At 38.7% G+C, this 19195-nt stretch overlaps 1 protein-coding gene across 7 annotated transcripts in view; it reads right to left on the bottom strand.

The window, feature by feature from the left end:
* SACS (sacsin molecular chaperone) overlaps nt 1-19195 on the bottom strand; it is a 102663-nt gene that overhangs the window by 18756 nt on the left and 64712 nt on the right. For 5 of the 7 annotated variants that reach the window (XM_064505005.1, XM_064505008.1, XM_026108819.2 and 2 more), the window contains 6 exons: nt 12619-12769; nt 9822-9909; nt 8012-8097; nt 4599-4710; nt 3079-3225; nt 355-1837 (listed from right to left, as the gene is read on the bottom strand). In XM_064505005.1, the coding sequence (XP_064361075.1) occupies nt 355-1837; nt 3079-3225; nt 4599-4710; nt 8012-8097; nt 9822-9909; nt 12619-12769 (2067 nt within the window). Of the gene's footprint in view, nt 1-354; nt 1838-3078; nt 3226-4598; nt 4711-6348; nt 6548-8011; nt 8098-9821; nt 9910-12618; nt 12770-13043; nt 13253-19195 lie in introns of those variants that run through there. The other 2 variants (XM_064505007.1, XM_026108823.2) reach the window with 2 other exon arrangements.

Raw genomic sequence — 19195 nt, 5'->3', positions numbered from 1 at the left:
ATAACACTTTGTATCATAATATACTTCCTAGTATGCATAATTTTAACCTCCTCTTACTTATAAAGCTTGAATGAAAGCTGATCTGAAATAAAACCTGAGGTATGCCTTTGAAGTCAAATGATTCTTTATACTGGTTAAGTAGCTGTCAAACTTCTCAAATGTATTGAGACATACACACACAAATACATACATATATACAGAAAACTGAGTTATATCTATGCATTATTCTATTATACTATAGGTTGCTGCATGTCATCTTGTTTGGCCAATAAGCAAGTGACTGGTTGAAGTTCTTTAACAATATTTAAACTGGGGGGAAAAAAAAGCCCACAATACTTAATATTGTAAGTTTACCTTGGAAAATCTTCTGAGGTTATGTAAACTATATCCTGTTCTGACACGGACGAGGAAAATGGAATAAAATTTCCATTCTGTAATGGCAAAAGCTCCAATCCAATCAGCTCACTGTAGACTCCATCAGAAAGCACAAACTCTAAGAGATGAAGCTTTTCTTCAGCAGGTCCACTGTGTCCAGATTTCCTTAGTACTTGCCGTACTACAGCAGGAGTCACTTTTTTCACAGCTTTCACACTAGAAAGAGTAAGATGTAATGCACTAGCAATATTTGTTGGTACCTTGGCAATTTGCTTCCCTGAATTCTGGAGGTAGTTGAGAACAGACTGCGAGTACTCCAAGTTTTCATCCATTTCAGAAAAGTGCACCTGTTCTACCTTTAGCCACTGATTACTCACTGAGTAAATAACTGCATTCTGGAGCAACTCTTTAAAAAGAGGTACTACAATTGGTTTCCAGGGTACCCTGGTTTTGTTCTCATCAGGCCATAAACTGTAAATTCTTTCAGCTGACAAGGGAAAATCTGAATTCTTCTCAGTCTCCATTCGTTTGATGGCTTCCAAAATAAGAGTGGTATATGCCTTTGGCACTACATTCACCACAAGAAGATCATTCCACAAAGCTGCTGGATCTCTCCATTGATCCAGCTCTCGCCATTTGATACTCCTTCTATTGTCAGTGAGACCAAAGAAACCACTAACATGAACTGGGAGACCAGTTTTGCTTTCTTCACCTGGAGGCAAAGGAAGAAAACAAAATGCTCTTCCTGAAAAGTCTGCTACAGCTCCTTTTTCCTCCCCATTAGTTGACAAAGACATGGCTATTCCAATAGTAGGAACAAATTTCAAGTCATCAGCCAAACAATCCAGTTCAGTACACATTCCTCGACCGCCTACACAATTACATACCAACCAAGACGTTTTCTGTGCATCCTTAACACTCTCATCTTCTAGAATTATATTTACATGGTATGTCACACATGTTATGCTGTTGCTTGGAACGCCCTTACAATACTGATTTATTGCAGTTCCTAAGATTGTGATAGAATTGGGTCTTTCATGTTTCAAGGCTTTGTTCTCACTAGCAGTTACTCTAAAAATCAGTCTCTCACTTCCATCAGCCTCCCTAACATGCAACGAAACATCCTGAACACTCTTCAAGAAGAGCAACACTGTGTCTGCATCTGCTCTGAAGGATTCAAATAGCTCCAAAACCTTCTGTTTGTCATAAACATTGCTGCTTAGTTGTGAAGGCTGCAGACGAAGTGGGAAACGAAAAAAAGTACCAGGAAAGTTTCCATTCTTAAAGGTTTCCTTAGTGCTGCCAAATACACCAATGAATGGTGCAAACTGGTCTGTAAGTTCATTGATTTCCTTGCTATCTTCTTTTAGATTCCAACACTGGCCTGATTCATGAGGTCCAAAAAGGGTCTGATGGGGATCCAACATTCCAATTTGGTCACCACTGAAAATACTAGGGACATCTGTATAAATCAAACCCAACAAATGTTAATAACCCTAAAATAACATATTTTTCAAATACAATCTTATAAAATGAATTTAATAAGGCCAAGAAAATAAAGCGTTACAAAACTGCAATGAATCTATTATAGTTCTGACAACGTATATCTGCTAACGTGTGATTCAGTACTTAAGAAGAAACAAGCAAATCCCTATTCTTCAATTAAATACATAAATAGCCACACAAATATTTGAATTCTAGTAAATACTGAGCAAGAAAAGTATTATTTTTCCAACTACATACTTTTATTTTTCCAACGTTTTCAAGAAAAAGCCCACTAATATTACTAAAGATGTAATATAAAGCATGGCTACATTCCTACTTGGAAGATCTTTAAGGTTTGCAAATAGTAAGCTTGTACATTTAAAAGTAAAATTTCCTAAAATCATCAAACCACTGAACTTGTTAACAAAACTTTTATTCATGCTCTGCTACGTAAAATATTGTGAAAAGATATCTTGTGCTTTACAGGCTCACGTCATGGGAGGCACAAGTTAAAATGGTATTTCAGCAAAGGTTTGCCTCTCATCCTGTGCTATTAAAAATACTATGTAGACTGTAAGCACCATTTACTTTGCCTTCTTTTTGCCATACAGTAGTAAAACAATCCATCAGAGTAACAGATTTCCAGATTTAATATACCAGTTTGTGAAAGAATATGTTACCACTTATTATCAACATATTCAAGTACTCCTTGCTTTAAGAAAAATTTCTTTCTAGAAGTAAATGTGTATATATTTCTATTATGGGGCATCCTTTTTAACATTAGGTAAGAATGATCACTTCTTATGCAAAGAAACTGTACAAAAGTATCTCTCTAGTATAAATTTACATACTTCTGCTTACCTACTTACCTTCTATCATATACCTCTATAATGTGAGCTGCAATGCACAACTGAAATAACAACTTAGAGAAATGTTCATTTCAGTATAAGGGACTAAGTACATAACAATGATACAAAAAGACACAATTTTCCTCTAATCTTTTGGCTATAATTTTTCGAAGTCCAAAGGACACATTGTTGAGTTTCCAGAAAATTTAGAAAAATCTGAACACTCCTTAAGGATCTTAGAGACTTTAGTCAGGTATCTAACGTAAAAGCACTACAGATCTTACAAATCTTACACATTTGATGAATATGTAAGATAACTGAACACTTTACAACATCAATACTGTCATTTAAAAGTAACTACTGAGAGTACCTGTTATATGATAAACTGAGTTAAAGCCAATTCCAAATCTTCCAACTTTCAGGGGATCATCCTTTTTCCTGCTCCTTGCTATTTCCTGAATACCATGCCAATCCTCAGGGGTGAAAATTGCATCATTGTATGCATAAAATGCCGGTCCTAAAATAAACAGGCAAGTGTAAAAAGGAAGACAAAAGAAAACTACTGTTGAAAATTTCTAGAAAGTGAACTTACAAAACTGAGAAAGTTTTTTTTTTTTTTTAAGTAGTATATATGTGCAAATTTAATGGGGAAGCTATGACTCAAACTGACATCAAATTATGTTTGGTGCTGAAAGGGATGTATAAACAGAGGAGCAGCAAGGGCTGAAGCAGGGAGATGGATTTATCTCTGTACATGCTACTTATGAGGTTGATATTCTAATGTGGTATCCGGTTTTGGTGTTCACATTTTAAAAGAATGGTTTTGAGAAACTGAACAGAAGGCAGAAGAGAGCAACAAAACTTCTGAAATAAAATGTCTTGTGGTGAAAGAAACTCAATCTGTTCGGTTTATCAATAAAGTATAATAAATTCAAAATTCAAAAGGTATAATATATGCTAATCACAGTCTATTAATACCCTCATGGGAAGATAATACATAGCAAATTATTACAATAACCAGTGTCTAGAAAGTAAGACAGAAATTCAAATTAGAAGACATAATAATGAGGTAAATTAACAGCTGGAAAAAGCTAGAGCAACAAATTAGTAGATTATCCATTGTTGAAATGTTCAAATCAAGGCTGAATACCTTTTAGGACAATTATGCAAGCTAATTTCTTTGATACTTGATAAATATGTTACAGGCCTGTATCACACAGACAGATTAGTTGATGTAAAAACATTAAAGTTACAAGAAACTACATTTGCAGTAGACAAGATATCATGAAGACAAGTTTGGTATAAAAGCAAGAGAATAAGAGATGGGGAAGAAAATAATGGCCTGAAGGGAGTTGAAGTGTAAGGGGCTTAGATCATCAGTCCACTACAGCATGTTTAGATTAGAAATTGGAGATAGGACTCAAAAGATGGGGTTATTATGTAAAAATCTGAAAATGGTTGTCTAATATCCCAAGTGTTCTTTTATCTTAGGTCTTGCTTATGAAAACTTGTTTACTTGTTCCACTAAAAATCCTTTCTTGTATTTTGGAATATCAAGTGAACCCAGCAAAATAAACCAAAAGATACACAGTCTCCATGGGAGAAGTGTCTTAGAATTAAGTAGAACGTGCAGGCTTTCTCACACAGAACTAACTGGAGGCACTTGGAAAGCTGCTACAGACAATCTGCAAGAAGACAGTGCAAGACCTTTGATATGAGACACTGGCTTTGGAAAAAGATTATCAAAATACAACAAAATGTCCACCTAATTAGGTGAAAGTGGCACTGCAGTCATTCCTATATGATCACGTCTATAGAGCAAACAGAGAAATCACAGAGCCACGTGCATACTGAAGGATAACAGCCAAAATTAATAAAATGCATACTTACCCTGATACTGTGCCATGTCCTTTGACCAGAGACTTTCTGTTCCATACTGAGTTTCATCATATAAAAACCTAACCTCTGTGGCACCAGCATCTTCCGCATTCTGGATCAGTTCCTAATGGGGGCAGGGGAGGGAAGTAATGCAGTAATGTTGTATAAATTGTAGTCATGGCTTCCCAACTTAAGCAGTAGAAAACAACTTTAAGTAATTGTGCAAAAAAGTAATTGGTTTCATATTTTTTCAACCAAATCTATTTTATCCAATTTACCCAAATGAAAGTAGACATCATCATTATAAAAGGAACATTCACGCAAATATTAATTATAAAAGTGATTTGAATTTGGAGTTCAAATACCACACACAAGCGGTATTTATAAAGTTTAGAAATAAATTATTAAACTCTATAACAGCAATTATATTATCTCAAATCAGATTAATACAAGTCTGGTAGAAGGAAAAAAAATAATAGGAGTTTAATGTTAAGGCCACACAACAACTGTAAGATAGTGATGTGGCAGAAAGTCCTGAAGGGACAATACACTGCACTCTTCTTTACATCAACTGAATTCAATTTAAGTTAATGTTTCAGAGTACGAACTAACAGCTCAAGAGCCAGTGCGCTCACTTGTAACACCTCTTTGACAAAGGACTGCAAAACAGCTCTGAAAGTAACTTTATAAATGGTGAATCACCAGAACTCAACTGTCAAAGCCCATAGAGCAGAAAGAGACTCATGTTAAACAAATACTTGTAAACAGAATCAGTAACGATGACAGACACGGAAACTTCTGATAGCTGGAATGTCAATAAACTAATTCCATAAACATTACCATTGATAAACTATGTTTGTCTAGTCCCATTTATATCAATACCACTATACACCGTAGACACAGAAAAATGATTAAAATACCTGCAGGATTAGAGCTTCCCACAGTGTTCTATTTATATTGGATCATGAAACATACACCAGGGCTCCGAAGACATATATATTTAAAAAAAATTGTATGCATGTAAAAATAAAAATTTTGGCATCAGGAAGTATCTGAGCTGAATTGAAAAGCTGTGTAGGTACATCACGTGATATCCAAACTGTTCATACAAAATAAATTTCATTCAATTATTTATAGAAATAAAAAGATTTGCTACAAAGATGAATCTCTCCCTATGAAAATATGTAACTAGTAGCAGACATTTCAGATTAGGTTGCATTCTAATATATTGCTGACAGTAAACTAAGTTCATTGCTATCTAACACCTGCTTTCAAAACTATAACCTCCCAGTTTCTCACTTTATGACAATACATTCAGTCTATAAGGCATATCACGTAAATAACCAAAACAAATTGTGTATATTGTCAGATCTGCATCATTCTGAAGCAAGATGGGATAGTAAGAAAAATATCCACAGTTCAGCATAAATAATAAGTGTTTACAAAATTTCTATATGTTGGTATGTAACTTTAAAAAAATACAAATCTTCTAAAAGAATAATGACCACAATCATGCAAGAAACACCAAAAGATAACCAAAGCCTCTAGAAATAGTAAACAATAAGTTTGGAGACCACCTATATAATCAGAGACTTGCATTCATTCCATGGCACATCCAGCAGTCACATTTTTTGGCTTTCACATTTAAAGAATTCTCAACAGTGAAATCAAATATAACATATTAGCAAAATACCTGCTAGTATTCCTTTCTTAACAGTCTGCAAACTGTAAATTGTAAAGCATAAAAAAGAGAAACACTTACACTTCTAGATCTACCTGTCTGACTTCTAAGGACATTATCTTATTTCTTCACGTTGGGAAGAGAAATTGGGTTTAACTTGTTAAGAAGTTCTGAATCCTCTATGATTCACATGCATCTTATAGACTGGCAAATACACAGTGAAATGTAAGCATCCATCACAACCATCCTGTAAACGGACGCTTCTAGGAACATAATCAGGATGCAGTCTGCTGAAACAATTGAAGATAGATCTTAAGCATTCATAATCAATTTTGAGTGCCATAGTTGCAAAGAAAACCTTTAAAATGATGGCAGGCAGTATCATCATCTGTCATGATTTAAATAGTGACTTAGTGACCAGAGTGCTTGCCTGGGGAAATTAAATAAAAAAAAATCTCTGTACCAAATCCTATTAGTTCCTATATACTGACACAATGAATCCCCTAACCTCAATCCTATAAAGCATTAAGGGTGAGAAGAGTTCAACATCCAAATATGAACTGATCACTCCAGATGCTTCTCAAAAAACTCAGTGGAAAACCAGCACTTCCAGATTGCAATTAATCTCATTTTAACACAAAAAAAACAAGAAACCAGACAAATCACCTTCTACATGTACCATTCTTTTTGCTTACAGAACTTAGGGAATTTTGAGTGAACATTTCAGACATCTGAAAAAAAAAATCACAGATTATGTAAATCTAAAATAAGGTGAATCCCATTCTAACCGTCCCCTGTTCTATTACTGTGATTTTTTTCGTGTTTAGGTCACTGTGATTTTCATCCTTGGGTTGTCCATGCAACTTTGAGTGTTCTAATGCTGAGCATCACAGCATAACATGACATACTGTTACATACTTTGAAGTCTCCTGGACCAGTGATAAAACACTTTAAAGAACACTAATCCTACTTTAGAAAGTTCAACAACATTTATTTTGTTACCAGAATCATGTTCTATGCTAAACATATTTCTTTGCCCTTACAAAACTAATGGGTTCCTTATTCATGCCACGCCACTCCAAGAATAGTCATCCCTGTCTCCCCAAAAGCCATCCAAAGTTTCCTGTACCTAATGATGGAACTTTGGGATATCATCATAGTTCACCAAAAATACGGGTTTAGCTACCAAGAAATTCCATAGCAAAATCTTATATTAAAGTCTTCAGCTTGTGTCAGTCTCACACAAAGATGAGCCACTCTCCATCTCCCAAAAAAGTAAACAACTTTAAATTAGACAGAAATGAAAGAAATATAACTCAATTGCATATACTATTCTTTGGTTTTGTCATAGCTTACAGCAGAAATAAACACTGTGGTAGTAAGCAAAATAAACATTTTAGATGGTCTGCTCACATAAACTACATCATGAAGTCTCTGGTTTAATTATAACATAAAATAATTATAAAGTACAATAGTCAATAAAAAACCAAAGTAGGGAAAATTGCTTTTATCTTTATTTTCTTATAAATTACAACGGCATATGTGATAAGTGAACTCAGAGACCACAAAAAAAAGAACAACTGACAAATCACTTTACCTTGCACACAGAAATGGTAACATGTATCTGCTGTACCCCAAAGAATATTTGATGAAGTACAACTGTAAGATTTTCTAGAAAGTGTTAAAGTAATGGTAGCATGCCATGCTTATTAAATTACTTCTAAAAATACTATTTATTGTATACCTTAAGAATCTGCCCTCCTTCTGGGTATCTTCTTAAAATATCCTTAAGAAAGTCAACAAGTGGTGGAGTTGTTTGTCCAAAACGGCCTAAAAACAGAAAAAAGAAAAACATGTATTCTTCTATTACGTGCTTAATTTTAAATTAAAAGTATACTCACCAAACGGGTACTGCAGACTTAGATTTTTTTAAAAGTAACTCAAGGCCTGATACTATGAAATCTCTCACTTCTAAAATAAGCTGTAAGAATACTAGCTTATAAATCCTTCTATATAAAAAATTGTAAAAATAGATAGCATTCTTAAATTTAAAGTCAACATGACATTTCATCAGTAGATGAAAAATTCTAGCGCTAAGGCTTTACATGAGGTATATCCCAATTCCTTCTACTAGCTATTCAAACGTAGGAATTATTTGTCAGAAGACTACTTTTTAAGTAGCAGGACTGTATCGGATAGCAACAGTGGCTCTGAAGTTTTTACAGCCAGTGATGATCCCTAGTGACAGCTTATTCACTGGCACAGTATACTTTGGTTCTAGTGTACACCTCTCATCCTGACACATCACAGTGCTGGGCCTGGCTTAGCCGAGCAGGGAAATGTGCACCAGAATTTTATAACCCTTGGTAATACCTTTCTGAGGCTCATTGATTCTGCTAACCCTAAGCTCTAAGAGAAAGGCAGTCTATCACAGAATGAAACAATACCGAGCTTTGCCAAACAGAATCCTACTTCAAACAGACTAAAGAATAGTCCCCCAAATTCAAATTCTAAAACATGTGTTTCATTCAAAGACTAATGACACAATCCCAACAAAGGAAAATATACGCTACCACTGTCTCACCTATCATTTCCTTTCAAAGTTATTAGTGAAATAATTATTCCTCTCTCCCTTGCATATATATATGTTTAACAAGTATACATATACAAAAACACACTATATATATGTATACTATGGAACCAAATGCAAGACAAAACACCACAGAATCCTCAGTAATGTAGGAAAAAAGGTGATTTACATAATTTTCTAGTGATAAAGTGAGACATCTCTTATCAGCCAACAGACCTGTGGTTTATTAAGGTTAAAAAAATACTATTTTCCACAATACCAGATAAAATGTTTGGATTAAAAAAAAAAAAAAAGTCCATTTAATTTTCTGTTTTCCTTAATATTAAATTAGTGGTATTTACCATCCTATAAGTTTGTATTTCATTCTTAAGCATTATCTTTAACAATTAACTTACTGTTAAAAGAATATTAATGCTAGCAACCAAATAACAGAATCATTATTACAGATTTAATCAAAATATTTCTGAAAGTAATTCATATATCATACAAACAGATATACCTACAATTCTTGTAAGAAATATTTAGCTAAATATAATCAATAGCAAACAAAGACTAAAAAAGCAGAAGAACTCAAAAACTTTCTACACTAGTGGTAGTTTTCTACACCTTAGTTACTGAAAAGATATCCTTTCAGTAATAACCTTGTTTACCAGTATTCGGCTTATTTTCTATGAGACAAGGCAGCTATTAACTCTATTGCAAGATGAGATTTATTGATCCCAAAGGGTGACATTATAATTTCTATACATTATATTACAAACTAAAAATGGAACACCAAAGCACTTAAAAAAAATTAATTTACCTGAAGTTGAATGATAAGAAAAGAACAAGTGAAGGGATACCTCATGACATAAGAAAAAATACTTTTCTTTAAATAGGAAGTAATTATTTCAATTTAGTCCAGATTGTGTTAGAAAATGTTTTGACCTTCCAATTCATAAACAGAGACAAGTATTTTTCATACCTCCTCCTTTCAAACCTTCTGACTGAAGCTTTAGAAAAATCTGATTTTGAGACTTTTGAAGATCCAGAATCTTGGTATCATCAGACAACTGAAATAAAAAAAAGACAGATCTTGATCAAAACATTCTACAACATAAGTAATTTGTAGTAGCTTTGTTCCACGCATTTTTATATCATGAAGTTTGGTTTTATCTAAGCGTATAAAATACCCTGCAACTTCCAGTATTCAGGTTAAGCAGCAGTTTAAGTCTCTTAAGTCTAGGAAGACCTCTCTTGCCTAGGGACCTATATAACACCCCTCAGACAATGTATCATTTTGTCAGTAATAGGAGCAGCAAATGGCCACAAACAAATCAGGTGGGAAATTTTTTCTACAGCAACATTGTAAGAACAAAGGGTGGCCTCAAAATTTTATGTTTCGGTAGTTCCATGTGCTGGGAACTTCTGGAAGTAAACAGTGAACACACTTATTGTTCTAAGGGGCATGCCATAAAGAAAATAAATACATACAAAAAATACATAATCTATGTACCACAAAAAGGTACATATAGGGATGCAATTTCAATCTTAAACTAAGCAATATCAACTCAAGGCAATTAGTAAGACAAAACATGCAGAGACAAAAGTAAGTTTTAGCAAGACTCCTGAAAAACCTGACTGCCTCATCTACCTGCTAACTCCACATGCAGACCTAGGGACTCACAGGGAAAACCATAGAGAAACAGGGCCAAACTAATCAGAAAATTCCTGAAATAGGGAAAATTACTTAGTAACCATAACACATTACGCTTTTGTTGCAAATTCAGTTCTGTATTATATATACACATGTCCTGGTCATATATAACAGGATGACAAATAGAATAGGATAACAAATGCAGAATTACAGGTTGAATTGAAATTCCTAATATTTATACAGTTAAATTCCAAAGTTTCTTTTGTTAAGCCTGGAAGTCCCTGCCTCCCCAAAAAAGGAGGGGGGGGGGCAAAAATAGAAACAAAAAAAACCCCAAGCCCCAAACGCTTAAACAAACTGTGCTAATCTGAAACCTAACCAATTCAAATTAGTCTCAGTTTGTAATAAAGTTCAGGACTTTCTCATTTCCATGGGTTAGAACTTAAACAATCGCTAGAATGAAGTTGGACTTACACTGACATGGATACTAATGACCTATCTACATTTAATAAGCAAACGGCAGCCCAATCCACACTATGTAATTGTAACTTTCATATGTTAACAAGAAACAAATCATATTTTTCATTTACATTACTTCTAAATAGTACTTACAACAACATTACATTTAATGTAAGTTCCAACAGAAATATTACACTTAAGCTGATCATGTCTCAAGATGTAAAATAGCTTAAACTGGGTATACGAACCCACTCAGGACTCACTAAAATAAAAAAAACTGATAGAATGCTGTAACACATCACCAAGTACTATAGAGACAGAAGTCTCCCAGAGAGTATTTTTGTACTCAACACACTAGCACAGACACAGAACAATGCATAGATTTGTGTTAATAATTTGATCACTAGAAGGAACTACAAGAGAAACAGATCTGGATTTTACTTAATCTTTGTAAATTGCAGGTAGCAGTTTTAAAGGGGAAAAAGGATTTACCAATGAATATTTTACTATCTCAATAAAATAAATAACAAGAATTTGATCCTAGGAAATGGCATTTCAAAAGGTTATAAAGGATTTTCAAAATTACTACAGTAGAGAAGAAATATTCCCACAGATTTTAGTAATTTAAAATAATAATAATAATAATAAAATCAGAATAGCTATTACAGTCAGCTTAATGTTTCCTGCCAAAAGATAGACTTCTGTGCCAGGCAGAGTGCTGTTCGTATCTTAGCTTCCAGATGAATTTTAGAGAGTGATATACAGTTCTCCTTCCTCCCAAAACAGGAAGGCCTGGAAAGAACAAAATCAAGGACATGCAAAACCATGCAAAAAAACAAAAAGATGGCCTATATGGGTAATTTGTTTCAAACCAGAACGTTCAATGACTGTGCTTCCCATGTAGGTTCTTAAAAGCTTCATGAGCAATATGACTACTAACACTGGGTTTCGTATGCATTTGCATGGCCCTTTGCCCCTGCTTAACCCTAATTTCCAGCCTCCTCGCACCTCTTCCCTGAGACCTTGCCATTGCCTCCCACCGGCACCTCCTGCTTCCAGCAGCAGGCTTCCCATGACTAGCAGTGTGCCGAACAGCACCCAACTACTGAGCTCTGGCTGATGCTTTCAACAGAATAAGGGAAATCATTTGGGTCCCTCTCCTCCACTACACCTCAACTTTCGACTTGCAAGGGCCTCCTTTCCTGCTGACATCAGTTCCACTACTCTAGTTGGCTAAGAGGTAGGAAATCAATCACGAGGGCAAACACAGAGACAGAAAGGCAGGCAGAACAAGCACATCAGCAATCTCAGGTGAATTTCCCCCTCCCCCAATAAAGATAAAAGCACATGAATTCATCTCAGGAGTAGCAGAAACAATACACATAAAGTAAAATATAAGCAAAAAAAAAAAAAAAAAAAAAAAAAGACACAGAGGCAGAATATAGCAGCCGGAGAGCCGACAGCGCGCAACAAGAAGTGAGATGGGGGCTGCCGGCGCCGAGACGTGACAGGCCACCAGCGAGGGCGAGGCGCTGCCCACCCAGCCGCCGCAGGCCTGGGCCAACCGCCACCCAACCGCCGCGCGCCGGCCAACCGCCACCCAACCGCCAACAGCCGCGCGCCGCGGCTCGGCCCGCGCCGCCCCTGCCCCCCGCCGCCCTCTCACCTCTCTCCCGCAGTGCCACAGCCGCTGCCGGGCGGCGGGGAAGCCGGCGTCGGCGTGGATCCGCGCCTTCACGTCGCCCACGGCGGCGCAGGGAGGCAGCTCGAACGTCCTGCAGCCCAGGCAGTCATGGAGGACGGTCACCCGGGGCAGCCTGCGCGCACACAAGGGAGAGGGGCTGAGCGGCCGCCCGCGCCGCGGAGGGGAGCGGAGCCGCGCCGCACCCCCGCCTCAGGCCCCAGCCGGGCGCCGCAGCTCCGCGGTGCGCGGACGGGCCACCGCGGCTGGCGGCTGCGCCCTCCTGGCGGCGGGAAGGAGCCGCCCAGTCGCGCCGCTCCAGGCCTGCGAAGGGAGCCGCTGCCGCAGCCCCACACCCACGGCCTCCCGCCCCGTCCCGTCCCGTCCCGTCCCGTCGCCCCACCACTCACATGCCCGCCACAGCACACACAAAGAACCGTTAGCTCCCGCGGCCGCCGCCGCTCCCCGCTCGGGGAAGGGGTGGGACCGCGCGCGGGCGGCCCTGCGGCGGCGGCGGCGAGCGGGAGGGAAGGAGAGCGGGAGGGAGGGGCCGCCGCGAAGCCTGCGCCGCGGAGGAAGAGGAAGGAGGAGGGGAGCGGCTGCAACCGAGCTAAACGCGGAGGCGAGGGGAGGGAGGCGCCCCCGGGCCCCGTGCGGCGCAGTCGCCCCCGCCGGCCGCGGTGAGGTGCGGGGAAGCCCAGGGCGCTCCCCAGGGAGACGAGCCCCGTGCCCCGCCCCGCGCCGGTCTCCTTGCTCCGAGTGTCACCCCATCGCGGGGTCGGCGCCCAGAGCTCCCCCTCCGGGGACGGTTGGGTTGCCTTGGCCCGAGGTGCGTACATGGCACAGCAGGGACTAGCACTTGGATCCAGAGACACTACTGCGTGTAAATGCCTCCTCCGCTGGGGCAGTTCAGCAGGAAAACACGCTAGTGGGGCATGACCAATACCACCTCTACCACTGCCTGATATATGCAATACAAACCTGGTTCTACCAGTTGCAGTTTGTTTGTTTGTTTAATAACAGTTTAATCTTATTGGGAAAACAAATCTGTTCTTTTGTGTTCCCACTGCTTCCATCTTTAAGCATCTATATCTTCCTGCCCCTCACTTTCTTCATCATATTTGACAAAATTCTCAGCCTTGACACCATGACATGGAGCACACAGAGGCCACCCATGTAATCTGCCATCTGTGAAAAAGCATGACGATCGGGAGAGCTCCCTGATGAGTGGGAAAAGCCCCATCTTTATGAAAGACAAGAGGAGGCTGCAGGGGACTATAGGCCAGTAAATCTCACCTCACTCACAAGGCAGATCATGGAGAATATCCAGGTGGAATCCACTTCCTCCACTTGAAGGACAAAAAGTTAATCAGGAAAAGTAAACACAGTTTTACACAGGCTTGATCAACTTAATTGCCTTCTGTGATGAGGTGGCCAACTATGTAGATGAAAGAAATATCTTGACTTTAGTATGGCTTTTGACACCGTCTCCTACAGCATTCACATTTTGAAACTGAGGAAGAATGGGCTGAAAGTTAGGTGGGTTGAAAATTTATCGGACCACTGAGATCAAGGGGCTGCAATGACTAGTTCAGAATTGGAAAGGAAAGAAGCAGAGTATCCCAGGCACATATTTTAAGTAAGGCTGATACTGTTCAACATTTTCATCAGTGACCTAGATGATGACAAAGATGGCAATCTAATCAGATTTGCAGATGACACTTGTGTAGGAGTGCTCACAGCCTTCCTTGAATGCCTGCAATCTGCTAGAGACAAGTATGCGAACTGTAGCTTTGAGATGACTGGTACAGAGATGAAGCTAACTGTTGAGCTGTAAGGTGATTGGTATAATGAAAAAGGAAATTAAGTGTTGACCTTTAAGGTGACTGGGCAAAACTAACAGTAGAAAGGCATAGTCTGCTAGAGTCTTATGATGAGTTGATAATACCGTGGCAAAAATGAATGATGAAATACCTGATTGGGTAACACATGTGATGCCTAAACCAGAAATCACCAGAGATCACAGCACAAGCTGTGGCAAATCAAGCTTGGGAAAGTTCTTCTGAAGATCTCAGAAGGGGAACCCAATTTGAAGACCTAACTGCTGATCAGAGAGAAGAGGAGGACACTGCCTTTACTTCGTGTCTGAGGCAGAAAAGCCTCAAATGTGAACACTGGTCCAGATTGGTGAAGGCACCCCTAGATCAGTCACAGCTGCTCACTATCAGCACCCTGGCTACCCTGCCTCAGTCACCAGTAGGACAGAGCACAGGAGCCTGACTTCCTTGGTATTGCCACGCTGAGTCACTGATGGCTAGAAAGGTGGTGGTTCTCCAGTAATGGCTCAGTTAGTGCATTAATGAGTCAGCGTGGCTGGTGCTTGTATGACTGTGTATATTGTTGTGACAGGCTTGTTATTGTTTGCATATAACTATAACATTAGCAATAAGCTTACCAGTAGCAGCTGGAATACTTTCTTATGCAATAAAGGATAGTACAGCTCAATACTCCCTCTGCTGCTCATCATTTGATTAAACTGGTAGTCTCTGTGCAAATCCATCTTCAAGTTCCAGAGCTTCTGTGATACAAAGAAGCTAAGGGGACCTTGAGAAACTAGAGAAGGGGGCCAACAGAAATCTTCAAAGTTCATTAATCAACAAAGTTCACTTTGTAGTTCTGCAGCTGGGACTCCATGCATCAGCAGAGCCTGGGATGTGACTAGCTGAATGGCCAGTGACCGGCCCTACTTAAAAGGACTTGGGGGTTACAGTGGATGCCAGGCTGAATGTGAGGCTCTCACAGTGTGCTCTCACTAGAAAGAGGCTGACCAGCAGATCAAGGGAAGTGATTATCTTTCTCTGCTTAGGTGCTGATGAGGCTGGATCTGGGATACTGTGACCAGACTGTGATCTTATAGGCTTCCTCTACTCAAGATTCCAGCAGTTGACTGCCAAGATGGTCCAAGGCCTACAGCACATGACCTCCGAGGAGAGGTTGAAGGAGCTGGGCTTGTTTAGTCTGACGGAGAAGAGACTAAGGGCAATCTAATAGCATCCTGCAACTACCTGAAGGGCAGTTACAAAGATGAAGGAACCTAACTTCTTAGTAGTACAGGACAACATAACAAGGAGCAATGGTAATAAATTGTGGCTTGCAAGGTTTAGACTGAAATATAGGAAAAAATTTTCATGAGGAAAGGATGCCTAGAGAGGCAATCTCCCTCCTGGGACATTTTCAAAGCTTAGCTGGACAAAGCCATGGCTGACCAGATCTACTGTAGGTAACCATCCTGCTTTGAGCAGGAAGTTGGACTAGAGACCTCCAGAGGCCCCTTTCAACCAGCAATGCCATTTCATTCCAGCCAGGAATCTGTAGACCTAAATTCCAGTTCCTGACTATGAAATAAAATGCTTAGGATTTTACTCAGTGATAGGGAGGTAAAGCTTCTACTTGGTAAAACTCTGCTAGCAGATAACAGAGTATCTATGAAGGGTTAAAATAAACAATGAACCTGTTGCCAGAAAATGTATCAAGCCAAGAAAAGAAGCAGTGGATCAGCCCACTAAAATGAAAGGAAGCTTAAAAATGTAAAGGTTAGGTGCATCAGGATCCAACACAGCTTCTAGGTAGAGAAAACGTTGCCAATGCTGTGACATCTCATTTCATTCATCAGCATAATTTGTATATACAATACTACAAGTTTATATCCAGAGAATAAAATAAATGACATAGAAATTTTGGGGGTCTGATCCTGATTTCACAAAAAACAATAATAAAACTATCTATTTATTTATTTATTTCAACTTCAAAACAAGAAGAAGCTAATCCTTTGCTTTTAGTTTAGGTCTTTGCTCATTTTTTCTATCCTTTCATCTTTTTACTTTTCCATTTTGTGTTTCACCGCCTTTACAGTTTCATCACAGAATTCTTCATAATATGCCCAGTATAATGAGAGCTCTGCCTTCCAGTCTCTCATGTTTTTGTTTTTATGGCTTGATACCAAAGGAATATACGACATGCAAAAGAGTGTTATGTGGGAGGGTACAAATGTTAATGATTGGACAGGATGGAAGGAGTGAAACCTGGTACAGTCCCAACCATATTACCAACTAAAACAGTCTCCAGACCAGTTGAACCACCAAGCCACATTCCAAAATTTAGTTCTTCCCTAAATGGGATAACAGGCGTTTATCTAGTTCTTCCCTAAATGGGATAACAGGCGTTTATGAAGCATGGATGATTGTAATGGGACCCTGGGGAGAAACAGAGGTATCCAAACTAACAAGTATCTCTGTATGCTGAATATCTCAAATGGTGGGGCTTTTTGCTCAGATACACAGGCAATTCTAGTATCAATGACTGGCTGAAGATCCCCAGCCTGTGTCACATCACATGACAAGGCAATACTTCCAGATTCTGTCCTGTGATGATACGTTAATCCTAGAAAAAAAATTCTGGGTACCACAGATCCTCTCTAGCATGTGACCTTTGGAATAGGGGGTTGAGGAATTTGGAAGAACCTGATACAGAACTGGAACCGTGCAAGGTCTTAGACGAAGGAGTAGGAGACCTGAGCTCATGGAAATTAGCCATACATTTTCCCCCAGTAAATCTGAGGCTCTTGTTCCATAGGGAGGCTATTTTTCAGACTGGCAGGCCATTCCCCACCACCACCTTTCTATTTACTATGGGAGACCTCTCATTTGTCTCTTCTTTATCATGTATTTTCTACTACATTTTTCCCATTTGATCAATTTCTCCTTTTGTTCTATTTTTTCTTTCCATCCAGACAGAAGTAAGATTCATTGGTGGTCTTTTTAATATTAATAAAACAAGCATGGCTAGGGCATGCCATCACAGCCCTTTGACCATCCACAGCATTTAACTGTTGCCATGTTTCTCAGCAGAGTTTTGACACACATTCACCACCACTTTTCAGGATGATGACCAGGCACTTGATCTTCTGGTTATCCTTATTCTACTGGTTCATAAACCAGGGGCAATTCTCCACAGGCAGAATGGACAAGGACATTCAGTTCTGGGCAAAAGGCTGTTTTGTTTTCAGACACAAGCTGTGCTATACCACTGAACCCTTAGAGCTCTGGCACCCTTCTTACGGCCCTGTCCCATTTTATTTATTGTATAGATGTTGCCATTGCTGATAACAAAGAAGACTCCCACTGACTGACGTGATGCCAAGATTTCAAACCACCAATTTTATGCCACAACCTTCTAACAAGAGAAAGCATTGATTTCAGATTAGAATAACAAAGGCAAGAAAAAGGATCACTGATATTGATACCAGATCCAAAGAAGAGGAAAAACAAGCTCTTCTCACAGTTTATAGAAAAAGAGAAGAGTAAAATTATTCCAAGCACTGTTTCAGTAGAAACCTATTTGGAGAAACTTAACTGGAATTTAAAACCACTCCTACAGCATTAATTTCAATGCTGATTTCTCTCAGCAACATTCTGGCCATTCATCCATCAAGGAATGTAGTGTGTAAATCCCTTTTTTATTATGAAGTGATTTATACATATCCTGTTACCCATTATCAAATTCTTTGTCTTTTTGCAGCTTAGAATAGTGAACTTCATCAACCTTGAGTTTTTTGCCTGGTATCTAAATAGATATCTTCCCTAAAAAAATTACTATGTAGAAATTATACTGCCTGACTGAACAGGAATACTTATTCCAATTTGCAGCGTTGACAAAAAATATATATATTTTTACTCTTGCTTATTTATCCCTTCGGAAAACAGAACTCTGAAAGATGTGAAAACCTATTGAAGGTAAAGGTATCACATCCATATTTGCTATGCAGAAGTACTATTAATGAGTGTATATGACAACATAAAAATCCAATTTGATCTGACCAGGTGGAACCTTGCGGAATTGATAGCTAGAAAGAAACATCTTTTGCATTTAAAATGATCAAGACTGATTTTGGAATTTTTAGATAATAAATATAGAAATTTACACAATGGTATTTTAAAGTTACTTTTCCAAGCAGAACAGCATGTAGATTTAAAAATATATGTGGAAAATTCTCCTGTAAGCCTGAGTGGCCATAAATGAGAGTTCTACTTGGTTCAGAATTAGGTGGTATAACCCCTATATGAAGATAGATGGAATTGAAAAAAAAGAAAAAAACTGCAGCATTGAAGTATTTTTATAAAATGAAATGAAAGCCATTTGCATAATGACATTTCCTTGAAAACAGAAAATTCTGCACATTGCAGGATGATCCCATATTTTCAGTAATATAGAATAACTGTGCAGTAGCAATGAGATGGGTGGAAGCCCCTTCCTTCCCTATCACTGTGTATAAAAAGATGGAATGGAGTCTGCAAAAGGAATAGTGAATGGTATGATAAGCAGCAAACATTATCAGGTTACTAAAGCAAGAGGAAGCATGCTGCAGTACGGTATCTTCCAGTGCAGCTACTAACGTTCTGCAGTGCTGGCAGGCAAGTAGCAGTGACTCAACAGCTACATTTAGATCTGAGATAGTACATGCTGGACATAAAAATCAAACTTACTACAACACTGTAAGCACTTA

The sequence above is a fragment of the Dromaius novaehollandiae genome, chromosome 1 (genome assembly GCF_036370855.1).
Source record: "Dromaius novaehollandiae isolate bDroNov1 chromosome 1, bDroNov1.hap1, whole genome shotgun sequence".
NCBI lineage: Eukaryota > Metazoa > Chordata > Aves > Casuariiformes > Dromaiidae > Dromaius > Dromaius novaehollandiae.
Note: the sequence above shows the minus strand (reverse complement) of the source record. Positions and strands in the feature narration are given on the sequence as shown.